General features: G+C 43.1%; 2 protein-coding genes across 4 annotated transcripts; both read left to right on the top strand.

Annotated features, from left to right (window-relative positions):
* Positions 1 to 20: 20 nt before the first annotated feature.
* Positions 21 to 10,563, top strand: stx3b (syntaxin 3b). Of its 2 annotated transcripts, XM_080501968.1 has the most exons (10): positions 21 to 280; positions 6,534 to 6,608; positions 6,724 to 6,823; positions 7,008 to 7,082; positions 7,199 to 7,269; positions 7,362 to 7,470; positions 7,556 to 7,629; positions 7,807 to 7,941; positions 8,650 to 8,760; positions 10,454 to 10,563. In XM_080501968.1, the coding sequence occupies exons 1-10, from the start codon at positions 251 to 253 to the stop codon at positions 10,535 to 10,537; spliced, it is 864 nt and encodes a 287-aa protein (XP_080358094.1). In that variant the 5' UTR covers positions 21 to 250; the 3' UTR covers positions 10,538 to 10,563. The 2 variants fall into 2 exon arrangements, with proteins under 2 accessions (XP_080358094.1, XP_080358095.1); XM_080501969.1 differs by lacking the exons at positions 8,650 to 8,760; positions 10,454 to 10,563 and adding an exon at positions 8,117 to 8,374.
* A 4,473-nt stretch (positions 10,564 to 15,036) lies between these two features.
* Positions 15,037 to 26,887, top strand: kdm2ab (lysine (K)-specific demethylase 2Ab). 2 transcript variants are annotated; one of them, XM_080502526.1, is made up of 23 exons: positions 15,037 to 15,189; positions 15,607 to 15,647; positions 17,118 to 17,256; positions 17,499 to 17,577; positions 17,730 to 17,776; positions 18,025 to 18,203; positions 18,323 to 18,429; positions 18,592 to 18,685; positions 19,347 to 19,500; positions 19,595 to 19,710; positions 19,817 to 19,943; positions 20,031 to 20,296; positions 20,773 to 20,850; positions 20,947 to 21,207; positions 21,325 to 21,453; positions 21,539 to 21,625; positions 21,764 to 21,985; positions 22,287 to 22,316; positions 22,533 to 23,581; positions 24,508 to 24,671; positions 24,758 to 24,904; positions 25,050 to 25,265; positions 25,384 to 26,887. In XM_080502526.1, exons 2-23 carry the CDS (start codon positions 15,612 to 15,614, stop codon positions 25,563 to 25,565), a joined length of 3,909 nt encoding a protein of 1,302 aa, XP_080358652.1. In that variant the 5' UTR covers positions 15,037 to 15,189; positions 15,607 to 15,611; the 3' UTR covers positions 25,566 to 26,887. The 2 variants fall into 2 exon arrangements, with proteins under 2 accessions (XP_080358652.1, XP_080358651.1); XM_080502525.1 differs by having other exon boundaries at positions 22,527 to 23,581.
* The last annotated feature ends 348 nt before the right edge of the window (positions 26,888 to 27,235 follow it).

Below are 27,235 nucleotides of genomic sequence, written 5' to 3'. Positions count from 1 at the left end.
TATTGTATGGAAAAGCGACGGAAAAGGTCCTGCTTTCAGAAAAAAAAGGGCCGTTTTCTCAGACTCCTCTTTCAAGACTTTCAGGGAGTTTAATTTAGTGTTTTTGTTTTTTTTTTCCTTCCTGGCGGTGGGTTTCTTGTTGCACAGCTCACTCGCCAGCTGGTTGAGCACTCTTGAGAGTGGGACTCGTTTTTCATCCAATATTGTGGTCATCTCTTGGTGTTTCGACCGGTAAAATAAACAAAACAACATGAAGGACCGATTGGAGCAACTTAAAGCGGTAAGTAGTGTCCAGGAAATGTGGATTGACTTCAGTGTGTCCTTTTCACCTCAACAGTTTCCCTTGAGAAACCTCTGGAAAATATAATTTTTTAAATTAAGAAATCAAATGTCCCGGTCACTCATTTTTGCCATTTAACACGTTTACTAATGTCACATTATAGTTTTGGTCCTCAGTGTATTATATGTGGTGATGACATAACTCATCTGATGGATGTAGTATCACTCCAGCTTAGATGCTGATTTCAAATGGGGGGAGTTGGATAGAAACCGTGTTCCTGTTCCAAAACTATCCTGATATTTAGTTTAAGTAATTGCATTCCTACAAGCCTACATTCATGTCACGGACTCATGTTTCTGAAATTTTGTCTTTCAAGCTAAAAATAAAATGACACAAAGTGTGAAAAATTGTTTCTATTTGTGATTAAATTCAATTAATTTAAATTCTATATGTTCGGCTGACAATGATTGTGAAAAGTGTTTCATAACCTGAAGATTTCATGAATAGCTGTGATATGGGAATGTGAATTATACACATTTACTATAACTGAAGAAAATAAAACTATTGAGCATCATTCATTTGTTTCTTATGATGATCAAATACATACATTTTACAGAAGGTATACAGATCACAGTCGGATTCCACTGTGTTGTTTCCTGGTTCATTTGACAACTACAGACATTCACTGCCACGAGATCCTATTGTGACTCAAGATGGGACGTGTTGCTATGGCTACCTGGAGCTGTTGGCCAAATATTTGCCTTGTTTAAAATTGCTGAACTGTAACAAGCGTGTGTTTCACCCCAAGGTGTCCATATCTCGCACAGCTGCCTTCATCGCAGAGAAAGGAATTAGAGATAGCGAAGCAGGCCCACTATTCGCTGGGAAGTCTTTTTTCCCAGTATTGTGCTTCATGTTATTACATGCTGCTGAAAAAGTGAACAGTGTTCTCAGTCCTTTAATTTCCTTTCCTTATCTACTCTCTCCCTCCACCTGTATTACCCTCCTTGAGTTTCCTCTCTAATGTTTAACTTTCAGGCAGTAATCAACACTGTGTGTGAATATTTTCCAAAGTGCTCTCAGTCAGAGTTGTGTGCCTCTCACTTCTGTGTGCACTATTTCCCCTCTGAAACAACAACCTGGCTCAGACAATGAGATGTGAAGTTGTCAACATGGCTCCTCCCTTGGCATATGGACTTTTGAAATCCCCTGTCAGATTTCAGCTTTGCATTAACACGAGTCCTGATGGAGGATATTGGCTTCTGTCGCCACGCTGCAGTACATCTGGCCTCCCGAGTTCGTCCCCTGCCGATGTCACAGCTAGTAGCTCATTTACTAAATCCGTCCCATGGGAAATAAATCATAATTGCTTCATAGTAATGTATTTATTGCCGCCTTCTGAATCAACAAAACTAGGTTATCTAAGCGTAATATCGCAGACATTATAAGTCAAACATGGACCAACGGAGCTCAGGAGAAGTGAAGGAAGAAACTGACATCGGAAATAAGTTATTAAAACATTGATATGTTCATAAAGAAGCATAACGTGAAAGGTTTAATGGGTCATTTGCCCCAGAGTGAAGGGTCATAATGGCCATTATTTATATATATTCTTGATTTGTTTGTATACTTTTTTTGGTGAATGAAATGTAAAACGTATTTTTCTTTCAAGCCAACTCTTGAGTTTTTATTGTTTTATTGAGTTCCACAAAACGGTTTGAAAGCAAAAGGCAATAAATAAAGTGAAGATATGAAAGGGCAACAATGAGAAATTGGTTCCATTAACCTACTGTGATTAATTTTCTTTTACCGTCATCGGCAAGGTCTTTCCATTCACGTCGTAATATTCCTTTTATTTAATCTCTCTGCTTAAAATGATTAGAGTGAGATTCTGCTCCCGTTGGGAAAACAAAGTTTGTCTCTGCTGTAAATGTTTTCATCCGTAAAGCCATTATGTTCTCACAATACCAATATAGATTTATCGATATCAAAACCTATGTACATATAAAACCATCCGCAAGACTGTGGCACACCCTTTCCTCGACTCTGTCATTTATGATCCCCGGAGACAAAGTCTGACAGTTTACGACCTGCTGTTTTCTTAAATGCGGCTGCCATGGGAACGATAAGTTAAATAGGTGTCCGGGGCCAAGTTGACTAAGCTGGATTGTGTGCACATGATAGGCAATCATGGAGGTCACGACCAGAGTCACTTTGTGTGTTCGTACTGTTTATCTGCGTGGATTGAACGACTGGATGAGAGTCAGATTTGATGCTGTGGATTCAGGTTCAATGAATTATATCAATTTGACCCCTCACATTCGACAATTTGGAAGATCATTGTCACGATGAGCTGCTTCTTCATCTCACTGCAGCACAGCGTCTCAAGTTTGGCTGAACTGCTTCAAGTTACTGCTGCGATTGCATGCATATATATATATATATATATATATATGTCGTTTTGGTCACTTCTTACCCTGTCATCTTTCACAGAGGATAAAAACAACTTGGCATATTGTATTTTAATTTGGAAGAACTGTCACACGTCACAGCACAAACATGAATGAAAGTAAAACAACACACCCACGACTGCCGTTTATTTTGGATCACACTTGTGATTCGGAATCTTTGTTATGTTACACATCCCCATAATAACCTGGTGAGTTTCTCAATAGGACATTTGTTGTTCTGAACTAGAGCAGGGATTTTATGTCCTTTTCCAGTACCTATTTATTATCTGTCTTTGTGAAGTGAATTATCAGATGACAAATAGCACATTTTCATGCTTAACAAAAAGCACAATTAGTTGTTGTTGGTTTTTTTGGGCAAAAAAGAAAAACTGACATGCTCGTCATTCATATGTTTGCTGGTTTCTAATCTTGATGTCCAGTGTTGCACGTTTAAGATTCTGACGATTACACAAACATCGAGATTACAGTGTTTTCGATGTTTGCGCTTTTAAATCCAATCTGCTAGCTTCAGTCGTCACCGTGTCAATAAATAGTGGCCCGGAGTTTAGAAAAGCAAAGCTTGTGTACGGAGGTTCGAATCCCACTGACCCCGACCCCCCCCCCCCCCCTCTCTGGGTGCTGCGTCGTGGCAGCTCCTGGCCAGAGGGATCAATAAGATATGCTCCTTCTTTCATTCTGTATCAAGTGTATTGATATTTCAGTTGCGTCGCTCTAAAAGCAGGGTGAAATGTAGGCTACTGTGCAACCACCATTCGAATATGTGACGCTGGGCACTTTTAAAACCACAACATGTTGTGAGGAGTTGCGCAACATCCGTGAAGTTACCCAGAAACGGTTTTGTGGTTCGTCCGTTAAAAGTTAGAGCTCGATAAGTTCGACTCCGTGTTTTCCCAAATGGTGGTGGAATGTGCAAGTTAGTCACAAGGTGATTGCGTGAGGAAACGTCATAAAAGTTCATTGGAGTTTTTTTTTGGATGCTCCTGCCCACACACATTGAAGTGTGTGCGCACGCGTGCCTTTCCTGTACTCGTGTGGTATTGAAAATGGCCACATTTGAGGTTTGTTAAATATTAAATGTACGAAATGTTAGATAAGGGGCAAAGTAATTTCTGATGTGAATGAATGGGACTCCACAAGTCTTCCTTTGTGGATGTGTCTGTGTTTTTGCCCTTGGCGGTTTCTCCCTCACACCAGCCCCCTTCCTCTTGTTGTTGCTGAATGGGAGACACTGGAAGGAAGTCAGCACTTGTTCTTATCTCAGTGCTGCAGAAATGCTGCGTGAGGGAGCATAATGTGCTGCAGCACCTTGTTTGATGAACAGCCCTCGGAGAGATTCAAAAACAAGTATTGTGTGTGTGTCGTGTGTGTGTGTGTGTGTGTGTGTGTGTGTGTGTGTGTGTGTGTGTGTGTGTGTGTGTGTGTGTGTGTGTGTGTGTCTGTGTGTGTGTGATGTTCAGGGAACTCTGTGTTCACAACTGTTGCTAGTTACAGCAGCCTGAACCAAAGAGCCATGGCTACATTTGCAATTCAAATTGTAGCTCGGGAGCGGAGGGGAAAAGATCACCTGAAAGCTCAACGTCTCAGCAGCGACGCTATATAAATGTTGGTGCCCTGCAGCGTTGACGTTTATCTTTAAGTGAACCTGCAGAGTATTTCCCCTTGTTAATTCTTATGTCTTTAAAAAGTTAAAACGCTTCCAAGTTGCTCAAAATAAAATGCAGCTATAATGTTGAATATGTCAATGACGAGAAACGCTCAGATAAAAAAGTTGATTTATTCAACCGTAGAGTTTCAGTTATTTTATTTTATTTCATTTAATTTCATTTGAAAGTTATCTGTGGTATTAAAAGTCCCTTCATTGCCAGAAGAACAATGAGGAAACTTCCTGTTTCAGTCACTATCACCAGCTTTTGAGATCCGACTGAGACCTTTTGAAGTCTTGTCCTCTTACGGTGTCGCCCTGCTCAGCTGCAGCTCACTGACATATGAGTGGAGGATAACTATTTATCTTAGATTACTTCCTCCCTCCATAGTTTAAACTCCTTTAGCCAGCGTAAGGTGATGATGAGCCAGAACTGATTCAAACATATTTGTTTGCATTAAATGTTAGTTTATTTGAAAGCCTTCGCGGTCGGCATGGCTTTGAAATGTTCTTGGTTTTCAACGCTTATAAATATGTAATTCAGTAATCCAAGTCTGGCTCCTTATGTTTGTTCGAGAGATGCAGCTCCGATTTTGACACCCTCACATTACCCCAAATTGTTGATATGCTTGTCAAGTACAAGCTGGGCCGCATATTTGTGTTATTATTGCATATTTACATTATTTCCCGGCCCCGGATAAGCAGTGGACAATGGATAGATGGATGGACATTATTATTACATACATTACACATTATCGCTCTCGCCTCAGAGTGAGAATGTCTCTGCTTTCAGTCTGGGTTGGGTTTTGAGGGTCTTTCTTGTGCAGAGTTTGCATGTTCGTCACATATTTTTCTTCTTGCTACTACGAGCTCAGACATCTGCCCGCACTCAATGGGGTACTCAATGAAAAGCGGAAAACACCTTAAAAGCAGAAGTATTTCAAAAAGAAGAAACAAGCGGAGCTCGCTGATATAATATCTCAGTGTGGCAGACTGTGTTGTCCAAAGTTTCTAATCAGCTAAAAAACGGTTAATGTTCCTGGAGCTCAGTCCGAGCTGAGATGTTTGCGGCCGACAGCAGCAATGCCTCCTGCTTACCGGACGCCTCCTGTGACATATTAATCGAGTCCAGCAGAGTGAAGCTGATTAGTGTCAGACGAATATTTTTGGCCGAGAGTTTACTCTGTGCCACTAAGCAGGAAGCAATTTCATTAGTTTGTTCGTCCGTGGCGTTGTGAACTTCACGCTGATCAATGTTCTTTCCGCTCTGACAAGAAGAGCACTATGAGAGGATTTATAAGTGATGATAAAAAAAAAAAAACAACTTTATGATTCACTGCAAAAAAAACAACTTTTTTAACGCAGCTCCAAAGGAAAGGAAGACAAATGCTGCTGCTATTCTCCAAGACAGTCATGCAAATTGTTGTCTGGTAATCATTTAAAGACTGACGCTGCAAGACAAAGTCCTAATTTACATATTTCCTTCATCGTCTTTGTTGAAAACATCGCTTTGCTTTGTGGGATTCAACACCATTTTCCATTGTTGCTGTGAAATGTGAAATGTGAAACCCTTATCCTTCTTTCATGCACCAAAAAACACATATCAACCTCTCTTAAGCTTATTGGTCATCTTTTCATACTTCTTATATTTAACCCTCCTGCTCAGCGATCAACTAACAACAGCAACAGGTTATATAGTTGTAGATTTCCCTGTTACCATTAAAAACAAAGCAAATTTGATCCAGCCTCCATGAAGACTACAAAGCAGACTAATACACAATTTTTTTGTCTTTAAGATGAGTTTGCTTTTATTTTTAAGCTTAGGGTTAATAATAATGTTTGTCGTTTTTTTAGTTTGTATAACAGCTCTTGTTGTTTACACAAATAATTAACTTGTCGTATCCGGAAGTATGTGTGTGTGTGTTGCGTTTGTGCCGCACAGAAACATTTTTCCAGAGGCTATTGAGTCATTCAGCAGGAAGAGGAGAGCAGGGATGACAAACCAGAGGTGGATATTAACTGTTAATGTACACTGAGCTGTTCCACCATAGGGTTCTGATGACGGGCTTCACATTTTGAGCTTCATAGACGCACGTCTCATGTTTTTCCGACCCTGTTGACCACGTTTTGTTTTGGTTAGACGTGTGATCAAGATGACGACGAGGTGGAGATCGCTGTGGACAACGCGGCCTTCATGGACGAGTTCTTCTGTCAGGTGAATGATTGAAAAAGTTGAAGAGATGTTCTGCACAAACTGCACCAAGTGACTTTAGTCCATGTGTTCATACCAACATGTTTTCATCCGTGTCATATACATGTGTTTGTTTCAGATTGAGGACATCAGGAACAGCATTGACAAGATCGATGAGAATGTGGCTGAAGTGAAAAAGCTGTACTCGGTCATCCTGTCTGCACCCACGTCAGATCAGAGTAAGACCGTACTGCCACCAATCATTTCCCAGCTGCATTGATGTGCATTTTTGTCCTAAGTGAAAAGAGGAACGCATTTAGAGAAGAAACAGGTTGTGATATTTTGACGAAAAATAGGGTCGGTGTAGGTTTTTACGCCTCATAAATGCAGCATTCTACCCGCTGACTGTCTCTTCTTGCTCAGAAACGCAGGACGACTTGGAGGCAATCACCAATGACATTAAGAAGATGGCCAACAATGCAAGAAACAAACTCAAGAGTGAGTACACCGCGAACAAGTTGTCCATAACACTCATTTCTATGTTTAGTGGATTTGTATGAAGTGTGACGTGATGTGGAATGACTTTTAACTCGCTTATTTTGACTAATTCCCAGCCATTGAGAGAAATCTGGAGTCTGAAGAGCAAGAGAGGGTGTCAGCTGATATGCGGATACGTAAATCACAGGTAAAACAGAGGATTTTAAGTGATTTTCAAATGGAGCCCCGCTTCAAACTTTCAGTGAGACATTTAATGATCAAATATATCTACATTCCCAGCATGCTGTGCTGTCCAGAAAGTTTGTGGAGGTGATGACGAAGTATAACGAAGCACAAGTGGACTTCAGGGAGAGGAGTAAAGGACGTATTCAGAGACAACTAGAGATCAGTGAGTGACGTCCACATAAACGACAACAGGGTGTTGGTTTGATGGGCTTCCTCCTCATCCACCTTTCTCTCCTCTCCCCTTTCAGCTGGGAAAGCAACGACAGACGAAGAACTGGAGGAGATGTTGGAAAGTGGCAATGCTGCTGTGTTTACTGCCGGGGTAAGAGTGTGTGTGTGTGTGTGTGTGTGTGTGTGAGCTAATCAATGCCATGAGTCCGGCTGCATCTCGGCTCCGAGGCCACATCCACACGGGCCGAAAAGCCATCTTTTTTCTCCCCGGGGTTGTCAAAACACTGTGTGCCCGACATTCAGCCTCAATGCTGTCTGCCTCCTGCAGATCGTGGACTCGGGGATCTCAAAACAAGCTCTGAGCGAGATCGAATCCAGGCACAAAGACATCGTCCGGCTGGAAAGTAGTATCAAGGAGCTGCACGATATGTTTGTAGACATCGCGATGCTGGTGGAGAGCCAGGTACCCCTCTATGTGCACACGCCTATTATCTCACACATTTTCATTCATTCGTTCATTCATTCTTTGGATTCATTCTTTCAGTCTTTTTTTTTTCGTTCCAACTCTTCTCCTCCTGATTATTTCTTTTCCTCTGACTTTTGAATCTGCATTCTGTCTTTGTCCCCCTCTCTTCCAGCTCCATGTCTTCCTTCCATCTCTTTTCACTCTCTTCTTCCTCGGCCTCCTTCATCCCGCCATCCAATGTTAGTGGAGGCAACTTTCACGCTTTGTCGTAAGATTTGCCATCAAGCCGTTGTTGATGTCAGAACAGACTAGCCTCTAAAGTCTGTGCTGAAATAGTTGCAGTCGTCCTTGTGTGCACTTACTGTAGTATAACCACGTACTTCTTGCACCATGCTTTCTGAGGGAGAGGCTTGTCGGAGGTAAGGAGCCTTCTGTTGCTTGTTGTCGCTCTTTACGTTGTGTGATTTCTTGGCGATGTTGTGTTTCATTTTCTGTTTTCAGCTGAATAATATTTGTTTAAAAAGCACTCATGAACGCTAAAATGCAATTTCACATGTACTCAGTTAAACCGACGATCTAGTATTATATGTTTTGATCAATGAAGTAATGATACAACACAAGACAGTTTTTGTTTTTCCTGTTTGTAAAATGACCATTTTGCTGGAGTTCCTTTTCACTTTCACATGTGTTTTTCCCCCCCCTCAGGGTGACATAGTAGACAACATAGAGCAGAATGTCTCCAAGTCAGTGGACCACATAATACAGGCGAGGGAACAAACCAAGAAAGCTGTCAGGTATCAGACCAAAGCACGCAAGGTAATGTCACTCTACTGTCTTGTCACACTGATCTGCCGGGAACCTCCCCTTCTCGTTTTTCTGCTGATTTTCTCTTGGACACATTTGACCACCCTCAGTTTCTATCAAAGTCTCTCTCTTGTCGCCCTCGACACTTATTCCCGCACTGCTGTTCTTTTTGCGTTTCTCTCTTTGTGTCCTTTTTCTTCTTTCCCCGCGCTGCTCTGTGCCACTCTTGACACTGTTGACGTCAGGGAGGGATGATCGACAGGATTGAAAGCAACATGGACCAGTCGGTGGGCTTCGTGGAGCGGGCCGTAGCCGACACTAAGAAAGCTGCAAAGTTTCAGCAAGAGGCTCGCCGTGTGAGTGACTCTGGTCTGAAACAAAAGAGTGGCTTCCCAAAAGCAACAAGACAAATTATTTTTTTTTTTTCATTTCTTCTTGGAAATATTAAATTTGATTTCTTTTGCAGTGTAGTCTCTTTGTTGTCAGGGCTCGAAGATGACTCTTATGCATAGATACGACAAATGTGGCTCTTTTAACAAGTACAGTTAAAAGAGGAATAATGGACAGGACAGGTCAAACACTGTTAGATTAATCTCTGTTGAGTTGCAATATGTGGGGAGAGTCATAAGATGTCAGAAATTGTTTTTATAGGTGTTTAATAGGCAAGGAGTCAAACTCTTAGCAGCATTTCTGGATTAACACCAAGTGAGACGAACATGGCCGCAATTTTGGAAGTTTTTATTCATAGTTAGGACTTTTGAATTAGAAGAGATGCTTTTAATTTAAAGCCTATCAAATTTCTGAATTTCCTGCAAAAAAAAAAAAAGCACTGACAAATAAGCACTTAGCATAAACCATTAAAACAAAATGACGACCATGTCTGAATCCTGGCATAGGTTATATATATATTTATACTGTTTAGCCACCAATCATCAGATATGATGTAACAGAAAAATATGGTTAAATAGATTATTAGTCCTGATCTTCTACGACTAAGCGCTCGTGCTTGATTGGATTGGTTCAGGTAGCAGCATAATGAACGAAACGTAGAGACGAACTGATTGACTCAAAAATCAAGGTTGCTTCTGGGAATCCTGCTCGACGTGAAGCAGACCCTGATGTTCACCTCAGTCCTGCCCTGTCCTGTGATGATCCACAGCCCCCCCCTTCGTGGCTCGTGACTTCACAGCATCGACACCCTCAATCCAGAGCATCCCTCCTTCCTACCCACACACACACACACACACACACACACACACACACACACACACACACACACACACACACACACACACACACACACACACACACACACACACACACACACACACACACACACACACACACACACACACACACACACACACTTTCACTCACACACCAGTTCTTTTCTCTCTTTCATTTTCTTTCTCTCTTTTTTCCTTCAGCACTTTGCTTGTGGCAAGCGTTTATTCATGGATGGTTTTCAAGAGAACTGTCAAATGTATGCTCCTGGATGTTACTGCATTGAAAACTGCTGTGATAAAAAAAACAAAAAAAAACTGGTGGATCACGCTCGAGTGAATTTATTGTGCCGAGTTTTGTGTGGCTGACAACGTCGCAGGGCCGTCGTGTGATGTGTTTGATAAACATTGTTTTGCTTCAGGTCAGGTCGTACTTCCTGCTGGATCTGACGATATTGTATCTACCTGGTTGTTCCCCGCAGAAAACGGTGATCATAGTGGTGGTTGTGGTGATTTTGCTGGCCGTGCTGGCTCTCATAATCGGGTTGTCAGTGGGATTGAGGTGAAGCTCCAGTAAAGACGAGAGCTGAGGGTGAGTAAGTCTGCAGTGAATATCTGCTGCGGTGCTCAGTGGGTGTGGGTTTCAGGCACGGTTGGGAAGTTTGCACTTCCCGTCAGACTGTGTGTGTGTGCGTGTGCGTGTGTGCGTTTTCTTTCTATCCAAAGAGCTTTACTTTGCTTGAGGTGGGTTTGCCTGTATTTGAAGTTCTTGGGTGTGTGTGTGTGTGCGTGTGTGTTTTTCCTCTACTTCAACCCTCGCCTCTGGTTACTGCTGAACAAACAAAGCAGTGCCTGTAGTGAGTCGGTTGCTGGCAGTTTCAGCTGATATTTGGTCTGTGTGTTCATTTCAGGGCTTTGCAGCGCCCTCATTAACAAGTTCTCCCTCTGTGTCTCCCTTCCCCGTAGAAAAAAGAGCCTTATCAGGGACGTCTGTGAAGTATCCCCTCCTCATCCTCCTCATCTTCACACACAAACTATCGCAGGACGGTGTCTTACTGCCATCGTCTCATCCTTCCCCCTTCTCAACCTTCATCCGCTGACAGACAAAAGACTGATCACTCCTTATGACTCTCACCATATTTCACCTGAATTCATACAGAAACTGGAAGTCTAATGTGACATGGTACCTGTGGACAAAAGAGAACACAGGTCTGATTGAGGATGCTATTCCGCAAAATGAGGAAATGAGAGCTACAGCAGGTTCAACCGATGTGCCTTTCTACAAAGGCACAAAAAAAGGGAATTAAGAAATAACTGATCACCAAAGTCACTTCTATGTCGCTGAGCATTTCATCGTCCAGTTCTTGTTGCCAAAGAATCATCCTGGAAGTGACATTTTAACGTTCGATGTGCCTGAAACCCCCCACCACCATTGTTCCATGTCTTCATGAGCTTTGACACATCTCCCGATTGAAACGCTCGCTACTGAATGTTGTGTGATTATGTCGGTTGGGAGACGTTTTGGCACTTTTATACTTCAGAATATATGATTAAGCTTGAATTTTTTTTTTGGTCATTATTTTGTAAATAATAGAATTACTATTTGTGTATAGATGAGGTCTCGTGGTTGTTTTGAATTTTGTTTCGTTGGAATGTGATTGGCCGTGTGCTTCTGGACACACGTTTAAAGTGGATACATTATGTACATGTATCTGCCCTTTTGAAATATTGACTTGTGATTTAGCCCCTTGTTGATATGCTGTACAATCTAATGTTTTAATGCCAAAGAGCTTAAAGAGACACTGGGTGTAACACTGGAGGCTTGTTTCCCGCATGTCCCAGCTTTGTCTCTGTATTTATTCTACTTCATGATGACGTGTCACATAGTTTGAACCTCACTTCAGGCTTCTGGCTCTTTCTCGCTGTGACATCCATCGACAGACATGATCAGCCCCCTAATTCATCCGGTAAAGCCCTGCAATACATCCTTGTGTTCGATTCACTAAAGTTTATATACCCCAGGTTTTCAGAAAAATGTGGGTTCACTTTTTTGAACATTGTCAGTTTGAACTTAACAAAAACTGAAAAAGAGGTCTACTTTTCTTGTTTTTACATGGTTTTAGTACACATTTTTTATGTTATTATTATTATTATTATTATTATTATTATGGATATCAGCACTGGATTCATTTCAGGGCTTTTTGTCTTAAACTGAGTTCTTAAAGCGTGCCTTATGTAGAGGCAGCTACACTGAGATGTAGCGTTTAACCAGCATTTCTTTCGGCCATTGCTTCCTGCAATAGAGAGCGAGTCACGCTGACATTTTCGCTCACTAACCGATCACAGTATGTTTTTAACATGGTAATTAAAGTGCTGCGCATTGGTCAGTAACACTGTTTCACCCAGTCACCGAGGAGAGAACCTTTAATGGAATAACTTCTCTGTAGTGCAAACACCTTTATTTGAAACCAGAGCCTGAATGTTGCCTTGTTTTATGGTTGTGGACAGAGCTTCTGCTGCTTTGTTCTCCCTCATTGTTGTGCTCTTATGACTGAGCTTTAGGCTGCAGTAAGATTGGAAGGAAACAACTAAAGCTGTTTTAAGCTAAATGCCAAGAATTTCATTTGAAATTAAAGATGTTTATATTCATGACGGCTTGTCTTCTTCTTCTTGCTGCTCCCTGCGTCTCTGACCTGCTGAGTTGCTTAAAAGTAAATGTTTAACTGAATTCTGACACTCATGACTACATGCCGCCGTGTGAAAAGATGTCGACCTGTCAGCAGATGGTTCATCCAGCCTGTTAACCACTGCGTTGCAAAGTGCAGCTTTTAAAAGATGTGTAAAAGAGGAGGTGAGTGCTGTCTTTCTCTTTACACACAAACACACACCATGACCTCTGTGGCCCGTTCTTCTCCTCTACTCAGTCATTTCCTCAAACCAGCATTCATAAACGTGTTGGCCGCTCTGCTTTCATCCCCAAACGTGACGCTTCTGACTCTTGTGTTTTCCGCCCAATCTCCAGAAAAAGATGATGATCACGTTGTGCTGTGCCATCATTGGGATCGTTGGATTCTCTTATCTCTACAGCTTCTTCTCGTAAAGGATTTTACACAGGTGAAACCTCCTCATCAGCCACACTCACGTAACCTGAATCCAAGCCTTTATATGCAATAATATTCAATCCCTTTTTAGTGCTGATTTAGTGCATTGGAACAACTTGCATTGCCTTCCTTTCTATGCTTCCACGCTACATGAATACACGCTGACCCTTTTTTTTCCTTTTTCTGTTTGTTTTGGTGCCTTTAGGGATGTGGATGTCTTGCAAGAAGAAAAAAAACCATTTCCTGAAGTGCTCCTCTTTTTTTTATCCTCATCATGAGTCTATTTAAAGCCATAATAGATCATTGTAAAAAAGAAAGAAAAAAAAAAGAGTAACCTCATCTTCCCTATTTGCTTTCCCTTCTATTGTTCATTTGAATCTGAATTTTCTCTTGCTGTATGAAGTGTTTGAAAACGTGTTTTAATGTGTAGATTTATCTCAGCCCGCCTGTTCACAGCCAGCTGGCCCAACATGTGACTTTTAATCGTTTCGGGGGCCATCCCGGCTGACTTTGGCGCTTCCTGGTGGTGCATTGAGGTAATAAATTAGAGAAATTGTAATTATCGCGAGGTAATTTCAACAGATTTCCTTAATTTAAACATATATGAATGAGAATGTGCTTTTTAGTGTCTGCTGTCTTTGCTTTAAAAGTATCTCGTCGAAAATACCCAGATAGGTAGTTATTTTCTCATTTGTTTATCGTCATAATTTTAATAAAAATGTGCGTGATCTGATTCTGTGTGATGCTGAAATCGCTTGTATTGATGGTCTTTTGTGTCGCGGCGGCCGTCCGTCGCTTTCTGACTATGTGTGAGCTCAGTTAAAGCCTGTTATGTAATAAAAAGATCTCTGTGCTTTGGACCAATGGCGCGTGCGCTCCTCTTCTTGGTGTTTGCATGGCGCTCGTGAGACACACCGCCTGGTTTTTCACCCCCACTGCTTCATGCTGCAGCTGATGAACGTCCACGCAAGACTTGACAGCATCCGCGTACGAAGAGAAGAGCTTCCCTGACCTCGTTTCATCCCCCATCATCACAGCGAGCGCTCCTCCTCACCTAACGCCCCGCCCACCAGCACTGCGAGGGGCGGGGTCGACCAGGGGTGCGCTCGCTTTTTCTTTACTCGCTTGGGGCTAAGAGGATTGGATGTGGAGGGGTGGAGGGAGGGCGCAAAGCTTGCCTGATAAGAAACAGACCACCACTCCTGCATTATCGCACGAATGATCAGTTACCACAAGCAGGGAGAACATGCAAACCCTGAACCGAAGCTTGGATTAATGGAACGGTGCTCACTACTACTCAACTGAAAAGACTTATTCACATGCATAAAGAATATGAAAATACTAGTTTCTAGTGACAAAATGAATCATAGGATGAGTAAATACTGAAGTATTCTCATGACAGCATATAAACATAATAAGGAAAACGTCACTAAAATGAAATTAGGTGCTGCTATGTGAGTGTGACAGTGTAGAGTCGTCATAACAAATTTTTCAGTCAATGTTTAACCAGGTACATACAAATGACACACAAAAAATCATAAAATTATATTATATTATATTATATTATATTATAGTGTATTGTGTTATAGTGTATTATATTATATTATATTATATTATATTATATTATGTTATATTATATTATATTATATTATATTATATTATATTATATCAGTGTGCGTTTTTATTTGGATATGACGAGTTCGCAGCGAAACAAACTCCACCTGCTCGGCACACCGCGGAGAGCAAACCGAACACCCTCCTATGGTAATCTATTCTAATCTCTAGTAAAAAGCACGCGCTGCGTCCAATGGGCGCGGTTGTATGCTGATGTTCCGGAGTGATGGGTAAATGAGGGGGCTGGTCCCGGGGCCTTTTTTTTTCTCTGGGTTTGTGTATGTGTGTATGTGTGTATGTGTATGTGTGTGTGTGCGTGTGTGTTTTCTGACCAGCTGAAAATGGCGGCTCGGAGCGTCGAAACGCTCTAACTTTATCGCACAATAACAAACATAACAACACACGCAGCCGGCTACCGCGTAACATGGAGAGGAACTTGACCCGGAGACTTCGGGGGCCGTAGCTGGGCGACGTTACTTCGACCGGAGTTAAAAACGAAGAAGGTGACGAGAAAGAAGCGTCCAACTGCCGCTTGCGGGCTAGCGCCAGCTCGCTAGCTAGGCTAGCGTAGACTTATGAAAGGGCTCGTGAACTGGGCGACTTTAATGTCGCCCGCGATGAACAACGTTTCTCCACACGCCAGCGTTTGCTGGATATTCGCGCTAAAACGTTGCTTTTTGTCGCCGCGACGTGTCCTTTGCGCGATGACACTGAGCACGGCGCTAATGTTTGCAATTGTGTGTGTGATGCTAACCGTAGCTTTGCGGGCTAACGTTAGCTTTAGCTTCCGAGCTCAGAGAGCGAGAGATTCGTGTTTTCATACGATTTAATCCTCATAGAATGATATGTTTCACAGTCGTTGCACGCTTAGACGTAGTAACCTAAAGTATTTTTTTTGTGAAACTTTGCCTGTCCCGTAGAAACCATGGAGGACCCTCACACACGGTACAGCAAACGTCTGGTGAGTAACTTGAACACAACAGTTTTGTACCCGGAACACTTTTCAGTGTTTACAAAGCAGCCAGACGTGGCTCGGCTCGGCTCGGCTCGGCCCGGTTGTTAAACGCCGGGTTCTTGAACGGCCAGGTTGCGGTTTAGTCTGAGAAAACTGGATGCGTTTTGACAGGCACGGCCCGCACTCATTTAACACATTGTTTATGTTTTTGTGTGGCAATGAACTCGTTTAAAGGCTCCCAGTTCAAGAAAAGGTCAAGTCCACATTGTAACCTGACGGCTGTGTTGCTGTGAGAACTTGTTTCACCGCCTTACAAGTATCTTCTTCCTGACGTTTCACTATAATAAATGCTGGACTCCTTTAGTGATCTCGTAGATGAGCAGTACATGGCTTTAATTCTTTAAAAATATATAAATATATTTTGGGGAATTTTTCTCGATTGGCTTATTTCGTGAGCCTTAAACAAATTGATATATTTTTTTTAATAAGGGTTGTTCCTTTATTGTATTTCATATTTATTTACTTTGTGTTAAAATTCCCTTTTAATGAAACCAGCTGCAAGTGATTAATGTATGGTATAGAATGAATTCTGTATTAAATGAACTTGCATGCTATTTTGCTTAGTTTTAGCAGGAAGTAGTAGTATTATAGTTTGGATAATTCTATTATTTGTGGTGAGGAGGTGGGGGTGGGGAGATCAGGGATCCATCTGTCTCGCCCTGCTGCATTGGGTGAATGGTGGTGGGGTGAATTAAAAAAAAAAGGGGGGGGGGGTAGTTGAAGATTAACCCCGTGGCTATTGTAAAGTCATATTGTTTGTTTCACAAATGATGCGATTTGGTTTCTGGCTGACTGATCAGCTTGGAGTGATATATTGTGTTTTTTGTTGTTGATTTGTTTTAATCTGTCTCCTCCAAGTGTTACCGTACTATTATGCGTTAGTAATTAGATAACTGGACTTGGATGTGGTTCCTGAAATATGTTTGTCTTATGGTGGAATTTGCACCACATTATTTGATATTGGCTTTATGATTTATATTTAATTTGCTCTTATGACAAGTTGAACCCCAAACAATTATTGTTTGTTCTTTTACGCATTTGCTAAAAAGCATTGTAATTTATGTGCTTGAGTCAGCCAAGCCATCACAATACGAGTTGTAAGGATACCACTGTAAACTTCTCTACAATAGGATTGTGTTTACAATTGGATGGAAGTATGTATCTACATATATCGACTTAAGCAATCATTCAATAAAGTCAAAACATGGGCATATATTAGGTGTTGGCATAAACATACAATATAATATTCTCTGTCTTTACTTTCCAGCTGATAGCTCAAAGGCATCGCTGCCACATGAAAGCATCCCATGAAGCTCATTGTGACTAGTTCCATCGCTCGTGTCTCTTTTCTGTTCCCCCTGACTTGCTCATTTTATGTTTGACATAAATGCTTTAAAGAAAACCTTATGTCCTCAGCGTACTGGCACGCGGCGTCGATATCAGGATGATGGCATCTCAGATGACGAAATTGAAGGGAAGCGGATGTTTGACCTGGATGAGAAGTTGGTCTGTCAGAGGTTTGGCTCTGATTTAGTCAGACACATGGAGGGCAAAGGTGAGTCGACAATCAGGATGCAATTTTATCACAAAAGTATTGAAGTCACTGTAAGACGGGGTTCATTTCTTTTTTTTTTTTTTTGAGCCACACTGAAATACAAAAAAAAGAAGAAATCTTTTGTCAATGTGCTTTCTGTTTTGTGTAACTCAAATGTAATTTTGAATTCTTTGCTTATTGCAAACAAACAAACATCTTTTTTTAATGCTGTAGAGTCATTCATTCACTATTGTCTGTTTTAGATTTCACATTTGAATACATCCAGAGGGAAGGGCTCAGGGACCCCATTATCTTTGAGACACCTGATGGTCTTGGCATACAGTAAGCCACACACACACACACTGTTTATTCATACAATACTCCCTTTTTTCACTCCCTAAACACATTTCTGTACTCGCATGCCAAACATTTGTGAAGATGTTTGTTTGCGTGTCTTTTGAAATAAACCAAAATGAATAATTTCTGTGTTGCAGAATGCCAGACTCAGATTTCAGTGTGAGTGATGTGAAGTTGTTTGTCGGTAAGTCTCTCTTTTATGACCTTGGCGATGAAATGGCTTTTATTTCTCTGCACACAAAAGGCAACATGTCAACTACCTGCCTGTTATTGATCGAGCCGGACTAATAAATCAGCCACACTGACATATCTGGCGACTGTGCTTTTTAGTCACACTGCTTTCAGTGAATATGACCGAAGATAAGGTGGTGATAAGGTTTGTTTTTTTGTTAAATCCTCTTCATTGTTGAATTTTTTGTAACTCTCTAACAGGGAGTCGGCGCATCGTAGATGTTATGGACGTGAACACGCAGAAGGGAATCGAAATGTCGATGGCTCAGTGGCGACGTTACTACGAGACGCCGCCGTCAGAAAGAGAAAAACTATACAACGTCATCAGCTTGGAGTTCAGCCACACCAGGCTGGAGAATCTGGTCAAACGTCCAGCTTCGGTGAGACTGCGTTGGAATAAACACGGAGAATTGTTTTTCCTACAATTTTCTAACAACTTGTCATTTCATAACCAAACTCACCTTCATGATGACAACATGTTGACTGTTTGATTATCCAGGTGGATCTTATTGACTGGGTGGACAACATGTGGCCTCGACATCTCAAAGAGAGACAGAGAGACTCCACTAATGCAATCATAGACATGCATTATCCCAAAGTACAAAAGTGAGTGTGCTCATCACCGCAAACCACGCGATTTGAAAAAATTGTGGTATAGTGCCTCTATCAGACACTACTAGATTTTATTTTTTCCAATTTTAACCTTTTACAGTGACTGTAGGCCTTTTTTTGTAAATCATTTGTTTCGGTCCTTTCCTCACGTTTCAGATATTGTCTCATGAGTGTGCAGGGCTGCTTCACAGATTTCCACATTGACTTTGGAGGCACGTCAGTCTGGTACCACGTTCTGCGAGGAGGAAAGGTCAGTCTCACACTAAAGAACAGGACATCTGTAGACTTAAGCTCTTCTTGGAAACTGAAAATGAAGGAGGTCATTCTCATCCTGCTGTTGACTAACTTTATGTGCAGTTATTTTTCTATTTTGCATCACCACAATTTGAAATTGGACCATAAATATATTGATATGTATTGGCTTATAATTGAGTAATTATTTGCAAATTGAGGAGTTTGGGAAACAGCCTTTTAGCCCATCAGTTTTTAGACTCTCATCTTATTTAAATGTCAACATTGGCATAGAATATATATATATATATATATACACACGTAGAAAATATTTGTCCTAAATAAAGGTTACTTGAGTTTTACAACTACCAGCAAACAGAGAAAATTACTCTGAAGTTTCTAAATAGCACACAAGATAAATGTGTTGCTCTGCTTTGCTCAGTTCTAACTTTAGTGATGTTTTAAAAGGGCATTTGAGCTGCTACACTCACTGAACACTCGAAAATTGATAAGCATCTCTTTCAGTCTTGAGTGCTTTCGTGAAGTTTACTCTTGGGAATTCTTGATGCCCGATGAAATAGTGGGAAAAAATTATAATAATGGGAAGAGAATTTACAAGCCGAGGTAAATCATGGAATAATGAGGAAAATGGCAGTAAAGTGATGTTGTCATCCTTCCAGGTCTTCTGGCTGATTCCACCCTCACCACAGAACCTGGAGATGTACGAGAATTGGGTTTTATCTGGGAAACAAGGAGACATCTTCCTGGGAGACAAGTGTCACGACTGTCAGCGGATAGAACTCAAAAAAGGCAACACGTTCATTATTCCATCAGGTCTGGTTTTTTGTTTTAAGTTTTTTTTTTTAAGGGCATACGGACATTCGCAGGTACTGGAACATCTTTCCACCATCTTGTGTCTGTGTTTTAGGTTGGATTCACGCCGTGTACACACCAGAGGACACACTAGTGTTTGGGGGTAATTTCCTCCACAGCTTTAACATCCCCATGCAGCTGAATATCTACACCATTGAAGACCGCACACGAGTGAGTAGCAACTCCAACGCTTTATAATAACAGTTACATTTTCAGAATTGTTAAAGATGTATATTATTGAGCAATATTTTTTATTTATTTTTTTGTTCTCTTTAAGGTGCCAGCAAAGTTTCGCTACCCATTTTACTACGAGATGTGCTGGTATGCCCTGGAGAGATACCTGTACTGTCTTACCAACACCTCCCACCTCACCCCCGAGTTCCAAAAATACTCCCTTGGTATTGGTAAGAATATTCTCCTTTTGTTTGGACCTCAACACACGGGACACGTTCATAGGTGACAGAAATAACTGGCGTGTTCTAACTTCTTAGGATTGACCCCAGCTGACCTTGAAACCGGGAACGGCAATGGAATCGACAGCGACGATGAAAATGAAGAGCTGAGCATCAAGGTGGAGGAAGAAGTTGAAGTCCAAGAGGAACCAGTGACTCCAACCAACCCGCGTGTCCAGGTGTTGACCCCATTCGAGCTGGAAGGGCTGTGGAACCTTGTGGGGAAACTGGAGGAGCTGCCGCCTCATAAAAAGTGTGTCCCCGAAGGGATCCAGGACGCTGGCGCTCTGCTCGAGGACATGAAGGTGGGTGTTCAGTCCAGACGCCATTAAGAGGATTTTTGTTGAATCGTTAAAGCTAAAAAATCAAACACACTAGCAACTATAGCAAGAGAATTTATTTCTTAGCCTTGAGGTTTTCCATGATTTTTTTGTGACATTTAGATATTTTTAGTTTCTATAATTTTAAATAAGATAAATTATACATTTATTTGCAGTCATGCACTTTATCTGAAGGATCTTTCAGATACTTTTAATTCAAGCTACTTACAAAGTCACAATTTTTAATACAGATGCTCGCCAGCCAGTTACCTGAAACAATTGATTGGCAAGCTATACTTTTAACCTTCAATCTTAAGGAGGAGATGTGATGATAAACGGGGGGGAACAAAATGATACATCGCGACTTGTTTTCCACGTAGCCAACACATTTCTCTAGTCATGTTCCATGAAAAGCGATGTTTTTGTCTGACTTCGTCTTTTTTGCTTCATCCTGTCTCCAGAATATTTTGAGTGAACGAGCCACTGACGACCTAAAACTAGCGTACACTGGACAACCCATTGTCAAATGGTCCAAAAGGGTAAGCAGCAATGATTTGTTTGACACTTTTTTTTCCTGGTTGCAAATGGCTAGACACACTTTTAGAACCTCTTCCTCCTGATTTTTGTTTCAACAGCCGTCATGGTATCAGGCCCCGACTCCCCCTCAACCTGTCCTCTATCGTCCTCGCCTGGCGCCCACTCTCCACAAGCCTCTGGGTCAGAGACCAAAAAAAAGTTGCTCCCTTTCCGCTCTGAGGCGCCGGCGAGTGAGGTGCAAACGCTGCGCCGGCTGCACCAGGAAGGAGTGCGGCACCTGCCAGGCCTGCCAGGACATGAGGAAGTTTGGTGGATCTGGAAGGATGAAGAAAGGCTGTTTAATGAGACAGTGTATAACGGTAAGACGTTGGAGTCGTCCTGCAACATTCTTCGCAATTGCATCTCGCTCTTCTGCATCGCCACGACATGTAACCCCCCCCCCCCCCCCCCCCCCCCCCCCCCCCCTCTTCTTCTAGCCTGCCTTGCCAAACACGGCTCGATGTGCCATATGTGGAGAGGGCGAAGGTGACGAGGCGGATGTGAACTCACTCACTCTCATGGAGTGCTCCTCTTGCTCACAAATAGCCCATCGTCAATGCATTAAGGTGATTACATCTTCCCCCGCCGGAAACATGACAGATTTAATGAAGTTATTTGTTTTGCAATTTTCTGAACTCTTTTCTGTTGTAGGAGCCCGGTGAAGGGAAGATCAATAAGGACTTGCCCAGCTGCTGGGAATGTCCCAAATGTTACCAAGGCAAAGGCTCCGCGTCAGAGGTACTTAACGAACAAGAGTTGCATTTGAAATTTCTCATCCTCTGTATTATTATGTTGAGTCACTTGGAGGCTTCATCCTTTTCGGCCGCCCTGTGCTAGATTATAATTCACAAATGAACTCAAACCACCTCATCTCAGTCTTCCAGCGATGAGGAAAGTGCAGAGTCGGAGAGCTCTGGCACCTCACAACCACCCTCCAAACTTGCGTACCGGGATGGCGTCGGCGAAGGAGCCAGGCGAGGGAGACCTTCAAGATCAACGGGCCGACCCACAGCGCCGCCACCATCTCAGAAACTGCTACTGCAACATCAACAGAACCGGAAAAGAGCAAGTGCACTGGAGCTCCGCCTGAGGAAGAGGGTAAAATGGAGTTTAATGCTTTCAGTACGGGACTGATCCGAGAGAAAATAGTGGACGTTCACAAAGGTTGTTAATATGAGAAAAAATGTTGCCAAGAATAATAAAAAATAAATAAATAACATTGAAAGCGTAAAGTTGGCAGCAAGCCCATCTTTAGTGTTTAAACGCTTATTTGATTGCGTTTTTTGTCTCTTCAAACAGGGCTGGTAAATGACACAAATAGGTTTTATCACTGAAATTGATTGAAAACGTAAGACTTTGTCGCTCCATTCAACATCTGTCCGCCTCTTTTTTATTTCAGATAAAGCTGGAACGGAGCAAACTCTTAACAGTAAGCCACACAATGAATTCCCTAATGATTCTATTCCTTTAAAATAATAGTATCTGTAGTTTGTATGACATTATGTTGCGTAGCTGTCGCGAGTGGTCTGTATTTTTTCCCAGAATATCTGAAGGATCTTTTCAGGTGTTGTCTAAATATTACTCGTGTATTTGTAACATGCACTGGCATACTCTCATTTTGCCTTTTCCCTCCCAAAAGAAACAGTCATCCATAGATCGGGCTTCCAGACTGCTGAACTCTAGGGTGCTTTCCCGGCTGCACTCTCCAACCAGCAGGCCGCCTCAGGGTCGAGGCCGGGGCTCCTCCTGGGCAAGTGGCTCCTCTCACCGCAACGCTCCAGGAAGAACTGAACCTGACAGGCAGCAACTGTCTTCCAATGGCCTGGTCCTCGAGCCCAGAGGGGAAGCTCGCCGAGAGCGGGGCAGAGGCGTGCGGCTGCGTGGCGGTGGAGCCGGGAGAGGGATCAGGAGTGGCAGAAGTCACCCGGACATGGAGGAGGAGAGCGAGGACAGCAGCAGCAGCAGCTCCAGCAGCAGCAGTGACGACGAGGAGGAGGAGGAGGAGGAGGAAGAGGAGGAGGAGGAGGACAGCCGGCAGAACGGAGTGAGGGGTGTTGATAAGGAGAACCAGCCACAGTCGGGGCGGGGAGGAATGGGTGCCAAAGACAGAGAGGACGAGGGGAGCGAGGTGGCCAACCAAAACGGAACAGAAGAAGACGAGGAGGAGGAAACGGAGCAGGACGGTCAAACGGCGGACAAAGAGGACTCGTACGTAAAAGTGACACTTCAAAGGCCAGCCAGAGCCAAACAGGACCCATCAGCCATTGTCCCCAGGTTAGAAGCTATTGCCCCTCAAACCTCCACAATTCACAACCAGAACAGAACCCTTGTCAGACCCCCCATTAGAAATGGTGGCCCTTGTCCTGATCAACACCCCAATAAATACACGCCACCCCATACTCGGAGTGGAAACGCGTACTCTCGCTCCTCCTCGGAGAGACTGGACCCTTGTATGAGGGGGGCTCTTCGGAGGCCACCTAAACTGAATAACGGTGCTTCCTCGTCTTCGTCGTCTGAGCTTCCCCACCTCCGAGTCCCCCTGTCCGCCCTGCAGGAAGGCGGCGGGGAAGCAGAGCGGGAAAGCGCCGGGAGCGGCCCGGGCTGCGAGAGAGAGGTGTGGGTGTCCGTCTTCCGGTATTTAAGTCGAGCAGATCTCTCCGTCTGCATGGCCGTCTGCAAGAACTGGTACAAATGGTAAGAGTTCCAACTTGCCCAAGTTTGCAAGTTCCAGGTCTCTTCTCGGATTTAAGGATAGTTTGGATTCCAGTATATTTGCACGATTCATCAATTTCTTTCTTCATTTTCAAAGCAGTAGAAATACATTGACTGGGATTTCATAGTTCACTGATAATGTAACGGCTATCGCAGTCACGTAATTTCAAGAAAGACTCCTCAACTGCTGGTATCTGTAATTGAGATGTTTTTTAACACTGCACAACGTGTTCATTTTAGAATAATTATGTCGTGTCACCACAGAATATTAGAGAACCGGTCTACCAACTTTCACCATCGACTATCTGAGGAGTCTTTTAAGGTCATGACACGACAGTAGAGCGGCTTGTTTTGAGGTTTTAATTCGACTTTGATTTGTCATTGAAATCAAACTCGTGGCGTTGTTGGTAGAGCGTTCGTCTCCCAATCAGAAGGCCGCTGGTTCAGTTCCAATCCCCACCATGCCAAAGTGCCCTTGAGCAAGACGCGGAACTCCATAATGCTCCCAGTGGGTGGACTGAGTGCCTTGCATGGTCGCCACCTCCCTTGGTGTGGGTGAATGTGGATGACAGCGTAAAGCTCTTCGGGTGCTGCTTATGTGGTGGAAGAGCAAAATAAGTGAAATCTTTTTTCAACCATGAAAATGTGCAAATAAGCAAAATAAAAAAAAAAAGCTAATATATAAAATAAAATTTTTTCACATAAGTGAAATATTTTTACCATACAAATGTGTTTTTCTGTCAAAATTATCGTGCTTAGACACTGTTGATGCTTTTGTTAAATTGCATTAACATTTATTCCATAACTTTCATTTCAGACCTGCATGGTATAGTTAGTGAGGGTAAGATGTAGCGTGTAACACCTTCTTAAAAAAAGCACGAAATAAAAGTGTCTGGGATTTTCCACAGGTGCTTAGACAAGCGGCTATGGACACGGATTGACCTCAGTATCAAACGCACCGTCACCCCTCAGGCGCTAACAGGCATCATAAAGAGAGAGCCGGTCACACTCGACCTCTCCTGGACCAACATCTCCAAAAAACAGCTCAACTGGCTCATTGGTCGCCTTCCTGGTAAAAACACCGACTCACTCTCACCGACTCACTTTCGTCTGTGTCTCTTATCGGGAGTGACGGGTTTCTCCCGACGTGTTTCGCAGGGCTGAAGGATCTGATGCTGGCCGGTTGCTCCTGGTCGTCAATTTCAGCTCTCTGCTCCTCCGGTTGTCCTCTCCTTCGTTCTCTTGACCTGCGATATGCCGACGGCGTCAAAGATTCTCAGATCAGGGAGCTAGTAATTCCTCCAGGTGAGAAAGCTGCATAAAAATACATGACATTTTTTTTTCTTTAACCCCCACACTTTTCTCTCCTTTTTATTAATTGTTACATCCTGTACTTGTCAAACTTTGCCATGAAGTCTCTGCGTTGCTCTTTGCTTCCCTTCTGATCCAGGCTGCGACAACCGCAGTCCGTTGCGAGCCATGCAGTGTCTGCGACTCGCGGGTCTGGACATCAGCGACGCCACGCTGCGGCTGGTGATCCGCCACATGCCCCATCTAACGAAGCTGGATCTCTCCCACTGCAACAGCCTCACTGACCACTCCATCAACCTGCTGACCGCAGTGGGCTCATCTACCAGAAACACGCTCACAGAACTCAACCTGGGAGGTGAGACAGACGCTGTCGGGCGAAATCTGACAGACGACACTCGTTTCTAGGAAAATTCTGGACTACGTTCCAACGTCACTCCGGCAGAAGTTCATAAAGTGTGTTTTCCCCCTTTCAGGTTGCAGTAAACTGACAGACGCGTGTCTAAAGTATCTCCGCCGCTTGTCTTGCATCTCACTGCTGGACCTGCGAGGCTGCAAAGGCGTCTCGCGCAAGGCCTGCGAGGCGTTCATCACCGAGCTGTCCGTCAACGCGCTCTACTGCCTATCGGATGACACGCTGATCCAGCGGATATCCTAAGCGCCTGCCCTCTCGTGGGTGCGGAGGTGACTCGAGACGCAGAAGCAGCAGGGAGCGGACCCTGGTGCGAGTCTGTGTTGGCACAAAGGACGCAGGGAGGCTCGCGTGCACCTGTGTCGCGTCCAAGGAGGGGTGGGGGTCTTACCTTGGAAGGGCTTTCTGACTTGGCCGTCGCAGCTCCAACAGTGCTTCTACTCCATACTTTATTTCCCGTGTTCTTAAAGAGACTCAGGAGCTTTTTATTTTTTATTTTGTTGTTGTTGCTATTAATTTGGGAGTTCTAATATGTGACAAAAGCACATCTTTGCCAACAGTGAGAGACCATGTGGGTTCTTAATTAGCTGTATTAGATTACACATCCTGTGGATAACCAACTCGTCAGCTCCTCTTTGGACAGATGCCAGGCCCGACAGCCACCCTGAGAGAGAGAGAGAGAGAGAGAGAGAGGCAAATACTTTGAGTTTCAATTGGCTTCTATTTGGCTGGTCTTGCATAAGTTCTTATTTATCTTCTCGCATCAGGGGGCTTCATATAGTTCTTTTCGTGTCAGGGACAAAATTGTTAAGTAGTTTGATAACTTATGCTTCATGCACAGCAGCTATGCGTTGAGATTTTCTGTTCAAGATGACTAAAGACGGAAGGACCCGAACGGCAGATGCGGAAAAGTGGGAAAGTCAGTAGTCCACCTGTATACTTGAGAAGTATACGTGGCGTGTGCAAGACGATAAAAAGACTGTGAGTAGGCAATCAACGTGGACGTGAGACCTCACCCCAGCAAAGGGCAGGTTGCATTATGGGTCGGGGGCGGGGGGTAATGTGTTGGATAAATGGTGCATTTTTTTTTTTTCTTTCAAACAACCGATAGACTTCAGGTGCTGTTATTTCCAAACTTGTCTGTTTTGTGATTGTACAGAGACATTTAGAGCAAGAAATATTCTAGATGGAACTGCTCCAACTATTTGATACACTTTTGTTTCTTTTCATAGATATACAGGAAAAAAAAAAGAATGAAAATGATCTACTTTTCACTGAACTTTGTCAGATTCAGTTTAGAGAGATGTATCAAAGTGTTTGATGGGAGGGGATTTGCTCATATTTTAATTTCTTTTTGTTCCCTTCAAGTGTTCTGGCTCTGTCTGAAAAGGCCTTTCCCGGACTGCTCTGCTGGCCTCGTTCCTCCAAAAGGAATATAAGTTCATAAATATATACTTTTGTGTAAATGTGTTTTCCTCTTTAGATGACGGGAACTCTGTAGCATTGTAATTATTTCAAGAAGCCTTTTTTTTTCCACGTTATGTTATTTGTGTTATTTTTCAAGAAAAATAAAAAAAAGGACATTTTTTTGTTTTGTTTTTGTTTCTTTCCAATGATTCCCTGCTTTTGTTTTCCTCTGGTTTGGATGCAAACGTGCCCTCCTCTGGCTCCACCCAGCATTTCCTCTCCCTTTAACCTGGAAACGAAGCCGGAGGAGTGAAATAACAAGAGGAGGCTGCAGCAGCTGGAAACACACCCGAGATGTAGGGAGGCAGGCGGGGATCCAGCAGACTGTGCAGCCCGGCAGCACGGAGCAGTCGTCCGGGTCGCCTGCAGCTCCGACCGGACCTGGATGTGGAACTAAAGGCCGAATCCGGCTTCTTCTGAACCGGCAGGTGGAGGAGGAGGAGGAAGGG

This window comes from Blennius ocellaris (assembly GCF_963422515.1).
Source record: "Blennius ocellaris genome assembly, chromosome: 9".
NCBI lineage: Eukaryota > Metazoa > Chordata > Actinopteri > Blenniiformes > Blenniidae > Blennius > Blennius ocellaris.
Note: the sequence above shows the minus strand (reverse complement) of the source record. Positions and strands in the feature narration are given on the sequence as shown.

Coding starts and splice junctions, on each gene's coding strand:
- stx3b (XM_080501968.1), top strand. CDS start 251: ATGAAGGACCGATTGGAGCAACTTAAAGCG. Junction 7,630..7,806: donor CTGCTGTGTTTACTGCCGGG/GTAAGAGTGTGT, acceptor TGCCTCCTGCAG/ATCGTGGACTCGGGGATCTC. Junction 8,761..10,453: donor ATCAGACCAAAGCACGCAAG/GTAATGTCACTC, acceptor TGTTCCCCGCAG/AAAACGGTGATCATAGTGGT.
- kdm2ab (XM_080502525.1), top strand. CDS start 15,612: ATGGAGGACCCTCACACACGGTACAGCAAACGTCTG. Junction 18,204..18,322: donor TGGTCAAACGTCCAGCTTCG/GTGAGACTGCGT, acceptor TTGATTATCCAG/GTGGATCTTATTGACTGGGT. Junction 20,851..20,946: donor TTGTCAAATGGTCCAAAAGG/GTAAGCAGCAAT, acceptor TTGTTTCAACAG/CCGTCATGGTATCAGGCCCC.